At 43.0% G+C, this 13,581-nt stretch overlaps 1 protein-coding gene across 1 annotated transcript; it reads right to left on the reverse strand.

Annotated features, from left to right (window-relative positions):
- Positions 1 to 59: 59 nt before the first annotated feature.
- Positions 60 to 13,532, reverse strand: SURF4 (surfeit 4). The gene is made up of 6 exons (XM_031601810.2): positions 12,913 to 13,532; positions 6,169 to 6,355; positions 4,966 to 5,042; positions 4,312 to 4,355; positions 3,226 to 3,412; positions 60 to 2,937 (listed from the first exon to the last, which is right to left on the reverse strand). Exons 1-6 carry the CDS (start codon positions 12,958 to 12,960, stop codon positions 2,671 to 2,673), a joined length of 810 nt encoding a protein of 269 aa, XP_031457670.1. The 5' UTR covers positions 12,961 to 13,532; the 3' UTR covers positions 60 to 2,670.
- Between the last annotated feature and the right edge of the window lie 49 nt (positions 13,533 to 13,581).

Raw genomic sequence — 13,581 nt, forward strand, 5'->3', positions numbered from 1 at the left:
CTTTACAAAGAGAAAAAGCACGCATGTTTGAGTGTCACTAGTCATACACTTCAAGTGGATACAAAGATGCCATTTGTTTTTATTTTGATTGTTTCAAAAATCAAAACATTTTCAAACACAACTAAGGTACAAAATACAGCATAAAATGAGAATTTATACTTATTTTTTTCCACATAGAAAGCAAAAATATATTCAGAATGAATTCCAGAACACTTTGCAGAGCCAATTGATAGTTGACATCCTGTTTCTCAGCTACTGGGGGAGGTCACTGTATTTTTGGGAGATGTGTGAATACAGCAGTGTATATAAGCTACCAGAATCTTCTGTACCAGGACTCACAGCTGTAAGTCCACATACTGCGCTGCCTAGAAATACCTTATAATGCCCTCCACCTTACAGTGCCTCTTCAGTACTAAAATACTTCTTCTGTAAGAGGCAGTAACAGTTCCCTTTTCTGGGGTCTTTTATTATAAGTTGGACTCTTTATTTTCACAGGGGAAACTGGTCAGTATTTCAGACTAGTCCATCATCCAGCTCCTTAGTTAGACAGGACACAAAGAAGAAGCTGAGGAAGCTAACTAAGGGCTACCTACAGAAATTCAATTTATAAATACTACGAATACCAACAGCAGTTGAGAGATCTGAGAATGGCTGCCTTGATGTAGCCTAACAGTTATAGGACCCGCAGTGAAACTGAGCAAAGAACATCCTGTGCTGCACATTAGGAATTGAAAGGACTAGTTTAGTTTGCTATAAAGAGACAGGCGCAATTAGCACTTGAGGTAAAAACCTCTCCTGCAAAACCTATTTAGAAGGAAGCCGCCTAAGCAACCTGAACTTCAATGCTGGCTTCCTCTCATCTACCCCCAAATAATCTTTTCCCCCCTTTCAGCAGCAGCACATCCTGCTGTTACATGGGATGCTTTTCCCTTAGGATGATGGAATCACTGCTTTAACATTTAGCAGCACTCTTCTATTTGCCATCTGTTCTATTTAGCCTAGTTTTCTCACCTAATAAGTAACTGTTCAGGAGAACTGTCCAAGCCAGTACCCTTACCAGGTAACCCAGGTAATTAGTTTCTGCTGGAGATGGTTCAGCTGAATTGCTCCTCCAACAAATATTAGAGCAGCTTTCTCAAGGGAGACAAGAAGAAATCAGGGTAATGTTAGCAAGTTGGTAAGGCTCATGCTCTCTAAAAATCTAGAGTGCTTTCATGATCTAATGAAACAGGTTTATCTACCAGCAGAGGACAAAACACCTCCTCTAAGCAGCATTCACTAAGCATGTTCATGGCACAGAGGCTGTGGCACTGAGGTAAAAACAGAGCCTTGCTCTCTCCTCACTTTTAAGCTGAGGAGTTCCTTCCTCTGAAGAGTTCTCTGAACATGAAAGTTACGCTCCTGACTGCTTACTCACCATGCAGGCTTTGCACTTGCATTCTTCAACTACAACTGCCTTTAATACACAGTTGAGAACTGGGACTATGGCAGCACACAGCTGACTTCCATGCTCATTCTCTGTGCATCTCAGGTGTGGCCCAAGATGTCAGGGGGAAGAGTTAGACTTGGAGCTCAGCACTCCAACCTTTCCACTGTTCAGTCAGCTGAGGCTTTTGCAGCTGAGACTGACAAAAGTTAATCAAGAAAGCAAGAACACTATAGTAATTAGAAGATTGACTGCTCTCATCTTGCATGTATTGTGTGCAGGGAAAAAAGGAGTTTCCATGGTTCTGGATAAATACTTTCACCAGTAACCTGCAATTCAGGTGTGAATTTGGAGCATATACGGATGGACGATGGATGGAAACTGGTTAATAGCAGAAAGGAGCTTTTATTACGGAACGTGCAGCATAACTAGGCTCGCTTTCTTGGGAACCCAGGAGGGGGCAACTCTGGGAAAAGAGTGTTGAGTAAGTTCTTTTGGCACAGAATTCTACCAGCATCTAATGTTCTGTCTCTTCAGGAGTACCTTGCCCCTTCCCTCTTAATCTTGTAAGCAAGAAGGAATATCACCCCTCAAGAACAGAACTGTAACTTGTTGGAAAACTCTCCCTTTTCTTACCTAAAGGAGGTTACAGTTACTTTCAGGATTTTCTTTTTGCCTTCTATTTGGGTGCAGGAAAGACCTCCTTCTTGCTAAAAGGAAAGTAATAATGGATTTACAGGCCCTTTGAATAGCAAAATAGCCATGAGTTCTTTTGACACTGCTTTCCACCTTGATAAGCAATGCTATAACCAGTGGAACTCCTTATACACAAGATAGATTTGATGAGGGTGAAAAAGGGGATCCACTTTTAAGTTATAGCTAAAATCCAACATCACACTGAGTGATACAGCCGTACTCCTCACAGTACTCCAAATTTTAAAACAACGCTGACTTTAAAGAGAACAACCATTCTACTGCAACTCACTGAAGTACCAGCAAAATGCACGTTTGCTGGGTTAGTTCCAAATCTAGAAAGTTAGAATGATAAGTCTAGGCAACAGTCCTTGAAGAGATGGGATTTTATCTATTATATTACTGGTGCCACTGTAAATCAAATTCAAAACATCTGTGCCTTTAATAAGAAGGGGGCATGTATGTGTAAAATGCTGGCAGTTTTTGTTGAATCCATACAGAATCAGTTCTGATCTTAACATGTTATGTCCAAAGAAGTGTTGCTACTCCTGTTACCACTCTTTCTTCTTCTCATCCATGGAGACTCCACCAGGACCCAGTGCAACCACAAGGAGGAGCCCTCCAATTACAGACATGGTCTGGAAGAAATCATATTTGAGGAAGTCGTGCATGGGCTTGTAGGCTGGGATGGTCCAGAAGGCATTGAAGTAAATGTTGATGCCAAAAAGCCAGATGACTAGAGTCAAGGCAGCCAGCTTTGTCTTGAAGCCAATTGCCACCAAGATAATCAGGGCTGTGCCCACAATGTTTTGCAGAATCTGCAAGGAGGGGAGATTAAAAGAAATGGAAGTCAAAACTCAAAAAGCAACACTCCCACCAACAAACCAAGTAAGATTTTGTGTCTCTTAAACAGATACACAGACATCAGAGCACAGATAAGCTGTTCAGAGCAAGTTGTCTTAGTACAGATAATCTAGTAACATTTTTTTCTAAGTATTAATTAAAAAAGACTTTAATGAGAAGCAATGAGTAAGACCTACAGCCAACCTGGGAGGTAGTACTATATTCCAGTTCCTCAACCCATACTTTTAACTCACGATACTTACATAAAAGAAGTTCATATCAAAATGCAGCAGTGTCATGAACATGAGGACCAGCAGCACACGGCCCCCAAGCTGCATGTACTGCTTAGGAGAGCTCTCTCGCATAGTAGGGACACCAGCAAACATGCTTTTCCCCTCTGAGCGTGACTCAGCCAAAAGCAGCAGCAAGCCTCCCCCTAGGGCAAGGTTCCTACAGAAAGATACAAGTGGAAAATAAAAGCTTTCTTTTTTGAACAAAACAAAACAACTGGATCTATAGATAAATACAAACTATTAAGTGTTATCTGACAATTTTAACTCTAAGAATCTGAGTACTAGTGAGAAGTGATTACTCTGTACGCTGCACTGTGTGCCTGCATGAGAATTTGCAGCTGAAACAGCAGCTTTGTACACAGGGTAGGTTTACACAAGCCTGCATAGACACACACAGCCTGCTAGAGAAGTCTGGCACAGCCACTTAGTGTTTGTTATTCTGTGCCTCTGGTTTAACTATATATGCCAGAGAAGTCCAGAGTTTGCTTTGAGAACACAGAAGAGCAGTACTGCTATGAGAAGTTACACATTTACAGGGTTGTAGTAAGCCTGAGAGCACAGTTCTTGTGCTACTACCCCCGTCCTACCCGCAGGGGAGAGAGGTGAAAAGGTAACAGCCACCACTCCACATTTTACAGGAAAGTTCATTATCAATAAACTTGTCCTCTACTTATGGAAGGTGATATAGACTTGAAACCCCAGAAACCATCCTAGTATCTAAACCTTTCAGTTTTCTCAAATAACACCTTTGGTCTCACATGTAAGCACAGTTGCTATTTTAACTGTTTAGGAGATAGCAGCTCGCTGATCCAATCCAGATCCCGAGCTCTCAGCAAGGATGTCACAGCAGTAATTAGATCTTAGTGGGTTAGGATTAGTCTCTTCCTTCTGCAGCATTGAACCTGCTGTATATATATATTAAGTGCTGAGATATTAATACAAGCAGACCATCTGTAAAATCTTTCCAGCACTCTGTACAAAGATAACTCTGTCAGAGAATGGAAGCAACAGACAAAAGCTTTTGTTGTGCTTTGATAAAAACTGAAGTAGTCATACCTCATCAAGAACTTCAGGTCCCATAGAATGCTGTATGCAATAGTCTAGGCAAAGAATAAAATAAGTTGAAAACACCATGTACACTGTACTGAAGTTCTGCATATTTGTTATATTCTCAAACCTCTACTATCCATAGCAAAAGTCAATTAAAAGTACATTACACTACAGAAAACAAGCTAAATTACACCACCATAGTCCTGTGAGTCAGCGTAAAACAGAGAACTGAAGCCAGAATTTAACTTGTGCTTCAGCCCCCACAAAGCCCATCTGTTTTGGACAGAAATGTTTCAACTTAAAAGATTCTTTGTCATGGGGGACAGTCCTTCAGAATAACTGTGCTGAAGGCCAAAGCAACTGCAAGATCCATACTTGGTACATTACTGATGTACAGGTAAATTGCAAGTCACTTCTGCTAAATTGGTCAAGGTCAAGTATTGAATCAACACCTCCAGCTGACTAATTACAATTACATCCAAGGATCTGTTGGGCATGTCAGAAGAACAGAAACTGCAAAATAGTTCAATGTCACTGAGGACTGGCATTAGGCCAGGGTGGATAAAAATTCTGGGTATTTAAATATGCTGGTCATACTGCAGCAAAGAGAGAAGACTTGAAAGCTGTGGTTTAAAAGGTCTGAAGACTCAAGCCTCCTACCTGTAATGCTATAATTCCAAACAGTCCAAAGCAGGCATATTGCACAAAGTTCCTACTCAGCACCAGGATACAGCCGCCTGAGTTGGGGAAATTGAACACAGTTACACTTCTGGCTTGCACAGGAAAAGATGATGCAGGAATGCTAACTTGTTTTGAACTGAGCAGAATCTGATTTCTGTCAGCTGTGCTGAGGAGAGTTGGCTAGGATTAATGGCACACTGACACAAATTGGTTTCAGAGCCAGTGTTTTTGAACATGTTTAAAAAAGATATTTCTGGAATAATACCATTTATTGCACAAAGAGTAAGCATCTGCTGAATGTAGCCCACAGTATACAGCACTCTGGAGCAGCTGTCAGTATTGAAGCATAAAAAAGAAGTTGCAGAGAAACTCAACTAATCACAAGGTGATATTCTGCTTTGGTCTTTCATTTTTTATTCTTTTATTAATGATAACTGTTAGGGCAAACATGCTGCACTCTTTTGCTTTGAAAGCTTTTAGATCTTTCCTCAAGTGTTCCAACAAAAAGCACTGACATGAGAACTATTAACTACATTAAATTAAACTGGAAATAGAAGGGTAAAAAACCAAACCTAGGCACAAAAAGTGAAATTAGCAGAGCAATCAAGGAGAATAGATGAAGAACGTAATGTAAACAAATAAGATTTTATTCCTCTCAATTTTAGGACACCAGTTTCACTCAGGAAATATCCAGATGTTCTGCTTCCGGGCTTTGAGTACCTTTGATATAAGCACTCTCTTGTGGCTGAGGTGTACCAACTGCAGAGCAAGACTCTGCCAGTGAGATTAATCTCTATTAAAAAAAAAAAAAAAAAAAAAAAGCAGACTGTGAAAGTCTTATTAGTGCCCCACTTAAGAAAATGTGATTATTCAACTTAGAGTTGTGGGAATCTTTATAGATGGATGTACAGAATTGAAAATAGACTGTCCTAATAGACTCCTGGCACCTGACTCAAACGTAATGGGTCACAAGAAATTCTTGCAGTTGGTTTCCACGAAAACATGAAGCAGGTCAGTTCTTTTCATTCAGCCTGTGAAGCTCAATTCTAAGCTATCAATGGCTGTTAAGAAATCAATGAGGTGTCCCGTGCTTACATGATTTACAGTGCTTGCATGAGCCATGGGGTGGCAGACACACTGGAGTGCTCAGGCATTCACCTTAACAGCTTTAGAGCCACTTACTCAGCTGTCCGAAGAGATTTACGAACACAAAGATGGAGGCTAGGAAATAGCCACAGTTCCACGTTCCATCAATGTAATCCCTCTGTTCGCTCCACTGGAACCACATGCGGATGCCATCCTCCAGGAAGGTGCTGATCAGGCACAGGCGGGCCACGTGGGGGAGGTACTGCTTTGTCACCCTAAGGAACTATGGGCAGACAGCACAGTTAGCAGGGGAGGGACAACAGAGGGCAAGGTGATACTCGAGGCATAAGAGATCCACAGTCCACAGACTGAGGTCAGTGGTTCTCATGCACACACCATCATCAACACCTAGAGGAAAACAAAGACTTGGCACTACAATTCAATGAATTTCTCCTCCAGTTTAAGAACACCTGGGAGAGGTGGGGGAAAAATCAGTTTTCATGTTCTGCCTGAAGAGCATTTTGGCCAAGGACTTGGGGAAAAGCAGATTCCAGCAGCACCCATGAAACTAGAACAGTGTTTTGATGGAGCTCTTACTAGAGGAAGGCTGACCTTGGTTTTAGTTTGTCTCAGTTTCATGTTACAGCTCAACTGATCTATCAGATAGCCAGGAGCTGAAAGGGCAATCCTACTCCCACCCACATGCTCAGGCACTCAACACCCTGTAACAAACTGATTCAGGGAGTGAGGCTGACAGAGGGCTAAACTGCAGAAAGATTAAAAAACATGAATATGCTTTCATCTGCCAAGCTAATTCCCTATAGCAGCTCATAGAAGCACCACTGCAAAGCATGTGTCTATGTGGAACCTCACTTATATATACAGAAAAACATACTGTATCTGGATTATGACAAGTGCTCAACTCTGTCACACAGCTTCCTATTGCTAATTACTTAACAGAGATTTCCACTAGGCATTATCACTCTGAATGCAAGTCAGCACCCAGCTGCCTGCTGCACACACTGTTTTGGCTTGGCCACATCTCTAGAAAGACACATGTGAAGTGAGTGTGCACTGTTGCTCAGGCAAAAGCTGTCCAGTAAGTAACAAATGTAAATAAACCTCAAACTAACTCTACAAGAACAACCAGCAGGCTTTCCACCTTCACATGAAGCAGTTTGGGCAGGTTGACACTTGTGAAAGTCAATGCCTGTGTTACAACTCTTCATGCAGAACGGCCAAAATTACCAGAAATCCCCAATGCAGAATTAGAAGGAGCCATTTAGTAAAACACCACTATCCCACACAAAGTTTGAGGCACTGTAAAGCACACGAAGCATGAAAAGGGCATGGGGAAAGCCACATGTGCACAGGTGTTTGCCAGACAGCACTGAACTTTGTAACAAAGTGGACAGAAACAGCTGACTTTTCTTTCCTGATTCAGAACTCAGGTTGTCTTTGGGTTAGTCAGAACAGCTAATAAATTTATTTCAGGTCAGAATATTTTTTGAGGCTCCGGAAGCTTTCAGTACACGTGGAAGTGAATGGAAGGGACACTAAAGCCATTTCTGCAAGTTTTCACTTATCACACTAATTAGTAAGTACTAAAGGCTGTATCAAATTCTATGGAAATTAAAAGCTTTGCTTACTCTGTAACTGAAGATTATCACAAGAAAAAACGATCTAGCAAACATGCTTAACAGTTAATATCAGAACAAACTACATTAGTTGTACTGTATGCATCCAGAGTCTAAGGGTCAAGATTGGAGTCAACTAAGTGCACATTAAGCACAGCTGTACTCTGACTTGGGGCTGCTACCTCAGACTTGTTAAAGCCATGGTAACAGTTGGATGAATGAGTCAGAAGAAAAAATTTGTGATCTTTGTCACTGAAGGAGAAACATCTTGGTTTACAACCCTCTTCTCCCCCTTACTTCACTGTGTGTTTGGACAGCCTGAGGTGAAGACTCCTACAGATGAAGTTATTTTGGAAATAGTACAAAAACCAGAAGTAAACAAAATAAGGTAATAGTCTTCCCTGCCAAGCTGCAAAACAGGTAACCTTGGTCTAGAGGGGTGAAGCACAAGAAGGAAATGCAAGAGGACAGGGACTGAGCACCTGTAGGAAAAGTAGAAGGAAAAAACAAATAAAACACTGCTGTGGAAAGCCTGAAAAAAGAAGCAAGTATCACAGAGGATATTCACTGCCAGACCTCATCTCTGCGGCTTTTGAAGTGGGTCATGTAAGTTTATCTCATCTTCCTCTTCCCCAAAAGAGCTGCCAACAGTACAGGGCATAGAGCCAAAAAGACATTTAGCATTTACCTGTTCTCTTGGCATATAACAGGAATTTAACACTATCTATTAAACACAAGTGTGAACGTCCAATCAGCTGAAGACAAGTCAGAGCAACTGAGGCCTAAAGCAACTGCAGTGCTAAGCAACCTTATCATGACGTGCGCCATCTCTAGACATCCGTAAGTCATGGGGCTGCATTTATTTAGCTACACACAAGCTGAAACCATGATGTATAGCCAGCTTAAAGCAAATTAACTTCAGAAACAGACTGCATAAACAAGGAGAAAAACCAAAACAAGATACTGGTGATGAAGATCCAGAAAGAGGAAAAATATCTGAATTATTTTACGTCAAAATTCACTTGATGTTTTGTGTGGCAGTTACATGATAAGAAGAGAACATAAGTAATGTAGGCAAGGACAGAGAAATTTAAAGAAACAGGTCTCTGGAAGTGGGACTGAACTAAGGCTATCGGAAATCCAATCTTGTCTCTACACAACATTGCTGAACACGCTGCATTTTGAGCCCACTTCCTATGCTTGTGTATGATTCACATAGATAAAAAGCAGCATGAAACTCTGCAGCTGCAGCTGAAATGTAGCCAGGTAATACATGGGTCTCAAAACGCACAGTACTACACACAATACACTTAAGCAAAAACAAAGTGTTGAGATGGACAGAGGTGACAGCATTGAAGACTTGATGTGCAGCAATCAGATGGCTTATTCTTATTGTTCTTAGCACATGCTGCCTCCCTGCAAGAGTCAAACACCTAGGGAAAAGACAACATAATACCAAAGTAAAACTGTCTGACAGGAGAACAGCTGGAGCTGTGATGGCAGTCAAGTCATTAGCATACAGCAGAGGGGCTCTGTGTTGCCACTTCCCCCTCTAATGGGATTAGGAGAGCAAATAGACTTAAATGCTCCTCTTAGTTTGACACGCAAAGACACGCAGGATGATCCAGGGATACCGATATCCAATCTCTGTTCAAAACCTGTCTTTCCAAAAGGAGGCATGAAAGATTCAAACCTTTGAAAGTAATAGGCCCAAAGAGATGTTTTTCAACTCCTATACTTTCTCAAATATATCCCCACCCCCAGATTTGTAAGCATCCTACCCTGTTTTGATATAAGTGTGCATCCCATAGCACAATTACAGATAAGACCAATACACTGCCCAAATTGTGGAACTTCACTGCCCCCAAGGTGCATTTTATAAGCAGAGATAAGTAAACAAGCACACGCACTGGGTGGTGCAGGACGCAAGAATTCTCATTTTCCTCCAGATCTGTTAGTCTGATTTTACCAAACTTAGCAGAAATGCTTCAACAATTAAGACTGGTCCAAAGTCTAAACACAAAGACTTTTCTCATTTATGTGTGTTCATCATACATTATGATCACAGTGCTGAACAACCATCTGTTACTACAGAGAAAACTCTTCTGGGCTTCAGAACATTACCAGTCCAGAGCCTCTGATAAAGATCTACTAGAAATACCTAGTGTGATTTTGGTTAACGGAATGCTTTGTTCTCAATTGAGCTAGCAGCTCTAGTAGATACCACTGATTTTCAAGAACAGGATGCTTGCTATGCTTTCACCAATCTGTATATAAAATTTGTGGAGACCTCACCTAATAATCACAAGGACAGTAGCACCCATCACATCAGGCTAACCAACTTAAATAAACTGTGTAACCCAAATATTGAAATAAGTATGAGAGCCTCATCAACAAAAGGCAAAAAGATTGCTCTGATACACCAGAACATTTAGTCGTTAATCACGTTTTTAATTGCACTAAGATTTCTCATGACAATGCTTTTCACTTACAGAGTGTGCTTTATATCAATTCCCTTTTCAAGAAGACTATTCAATCAAATCCTTATGAGATTTCTTAGTCATCTACTGCATATTGCTATCACTATTCATGGGAAGAGTCTTCCCCAGCCTGAGAAGTATAGACTGCATTTGGTTTAGAATGATAAAGAATCAGTACACCAGCATGACTAAGCCGTAGCTTCCAGATTCAGTTCCTTAATATAAAGGTCAGACTAACAATGAAATATTCTCTTCTCCCTTTTATTACTTTCAAAATAGGATACAGAGATGTTAGAATTACCTGAATAACATGCAACAGCACTTACACAGGAAAATTAACTAAAACCCCAGCCTGGTTCTCCCTTACAGTCCTTTCACTGCAGTACAATGACTCAATGTCTCATTGCATTTTTGTCCTTTTTTTTTCTCTTTTTTTTTAAATGGCAGAAATACCAGGCACCCACATTCCTAAAGATTATTGCAGATATTAGAAAAGTTGCTTGAGATTTGCTTTGCTTTATGGGGATTACAAAAGAGAGGCCTACAGTTCTCTAGCTTAAACAACCACTACAGGCACTACATATAGCTTTTCTTTGTCAGCATAAGAGCAGTGTATGGTGACTGCACTGACAAGCTTAACATGCAATATTTTAACAAGTAACTACTGCACACCCACAGGCTACAGGTGTGTGCTAAGCTAAACTACTGGCCAGTATTCACCACGAATGATCTAGCCACCTTGTTATCACCCCAGTCCTCCACTCCAGTAATCCTCCTGTGCAAGGGCTGGTGCCTAAGCATAAAGATAGATGAGCCAACTGAAAATGAATACTTGAATTCTTTCAGCCAATTCAGCTTGCCAATCCAGTGACAGGTAAGTGCTAACGTGTGAGAAGGAAAGCAAAACATGGCCTTGGGAAAAGTGGGACAGCTCTGGTCAGTGGCTGTCCCACAAGTATAGCTGCCTTGCAAGGCCATATCTTCAGTGCTATCCTCTACTAGGATGGTTCACCTGAGAATCAAGAGCCACTTGTTTTACCTCCTGGGAAACTTCTGATGAGTATCTTGACATTTAACGGGTAGTTTTCTTAATTCAAATGGAAATCAAAGTGCTGGAGAAAAATTAAGCCTCAGTATTTGAATTTAAGGAAAATATGATTCTTGCTTTTGTGACATACTCAGTACTTACTGATAAGCCATGGAAGTAGCTGTAACATTCTCCCCACAGTGTTTTATGTTACAGAAAGTAAGACTTGTCAGGTTTTGAATACAAGGAACAAAGAAAGCAAGGTTGTCAATGAGAGCGTATTCAGGTCCCTCACAGTAATTGTCCAACTTCTCTAACTCCCTCACTAAGAGTTTCAACATACTGACAGTCCAGATGTTCTAATTATCTTTTTTAACCAAACATGAACTAAGTTTCTATGATGTCAAGTGCTCACTTCACAATATATACCAAAGGTTATTGTTTGGTAAGTCTCTCCATTCCTATACTGGTGCGATACTGAGTTTTAGCAACAGGCACAGCACTGAAATGGTCTGATTGAGCAAGGAGGCAGCCATTTGGAACCAGGAACATTTCAGCTACTTGAAAGGCAGCAGTTATTTTGCAATCTGATGGGTAAGTGCGTGTAAACACCCCAAATTCTGTGACTAAGGGAAAAATTCGTCTTTAAATAGTATGTGCTCAAACACAAATCAAATCAGCCATTTAAAACTCATTTCAGAAGGGAGCAAGTCATATTTTTGCTGGACAAAAGAGCTTTCACTACTACGAAAAGTGGGGGTTAGAGGTATCTAGAAATAGGCACACAGGAATAAACAGAGAGGTGTTATAAAAAGGTCAGGACAACAGTGTAAATTTTGGCAAGCAACCTGACTGCTAAATTGACAGCTTACATTCACCTTTAGAGAACAGGGTAAGTACAGGATGATGAAAATAATTAGAACACTCATTAAATTGGGTGCTGCCGCACACCACAAGCTCTAAAAATGAGTCTTCCATCCGGCGCAGGGAGGAAGTGCTGAGCAGGTCTTCCCAGGGAGCCCAGCAGTGACAGCACAGCCCTGGGAGCTGCAGGCATTGTACCACTGACTGTCGGTACAGATTGTTCAGAAGTTTAAACTACACAGATGGGTAGAATAAGATTTTCCCAAAGAACGCGATAAACTATTATTAGACGTTAGATCTTATTTTCAATCACACGAATCGCTACAGCAATGAAAGCCTTCCTGACGCTATCGCTGCTTATACACACAGCATTCCTGCTGTCGCGTGTAGTGATTATAAGCTTCTATTTCACAGTAGCCTGTAATGGCTGAAATCAAGGTAAGAAGCACCGAGACAACACCTGCTCGCTTGCTTTCCTCTCACCCCAGCTCCAAACACAACACCCCAGGGCCGGGGCCTCCTCGCACGGAGCCTCCCCAGCAGCCAGGGCCTCGCACACCACCAGGAATGGAGCCCATCACCCTCCCTTCACACACCCCGCGGCCAAACCTCGGCCTCCTGCTCTCCCCCCCGCACACCCAGCAGCAGCAGGAGGAGGAGGCCGGCCGGCCTCGGCTCCAGCTCAGCCATCCGGCGGGCAGGGAACACCGCGGCCTCTCCGCCCCGTGAGGGCCCACAGCCGCTCCCTCAGCACCGGATCCCGGCTTCCAGCCCGCCTCACCGCCCCCTCCTCCCCACCCGAGGCCTTCGCCGGGGCCCGGCGGTCACCCACCTGATCCGCGAAGTCCTCAGCGGTGCTCATAATATCGTTCTGACCCATCGCAGCGGAGAAAGGAGCGCTGCTGCGCGCCTCGGGCCCGGCCTCGCGCTGAGGGGCTGCGGCCGCAGGGAAGGAAGAAGGAAGGAAAGGAGAGGAGGGGGAGCGCCGGGCCGCGCCGCGCCGCACCGCCGCTGCTGCTGCCACGTAGGCCAGGCCTTAAAGGCGCCGCGCGGGCGGCAGCGCCAACACACGCGGGGCGGGCGGGGCCCGGCGGGAGGGGAGGCACCGCACTTAAAGGGCTCGCGGCGGCCGCTGAGGGGATGGGATGCGTGTGTGTGTCCGTATGGGTGTACGCAGTATTGAGGGCAGGCGGTCTTCCCTCAGCTTTGTATAACTGCGTTAAAGCTGTGCTTTGTTGGTGTTTTTTTTTCAGCTCAAAAGCGCGGCTCGGGACGCAGGGCGGGATGCCCGCTGCTCCTTATCTCCTCACAGAGCTGCCCGTGATTTGCTTCTCCCTGGCTGCGCCTCAGCGGCGATAGCACTGCGGGCAGCGACGGGGAGCCGCTCGGCTGAGTCCCTGCGCGCGGGGCTGCGCTGCCATCTGCGGCTTTGCTACCTCAATTGGTTCCGTACTTTTTTTTTTTTTTTTTTTTGAGGGGGAGTTCTTCCTGTTTTAACTGG

Source organism: Phasianus colchicus, chromosome 19, assembly GCF_987193195.1.
Source record: "Phasianus colchicus chromosome 19, bPhaCol1.hap1.1, whole genome shotgun sequence".
NCBI lineage: Eukaryota > Metazoa > Chordata > Aves > Galliformes > Phasianidae > Phasianus > Phasianus colchicus.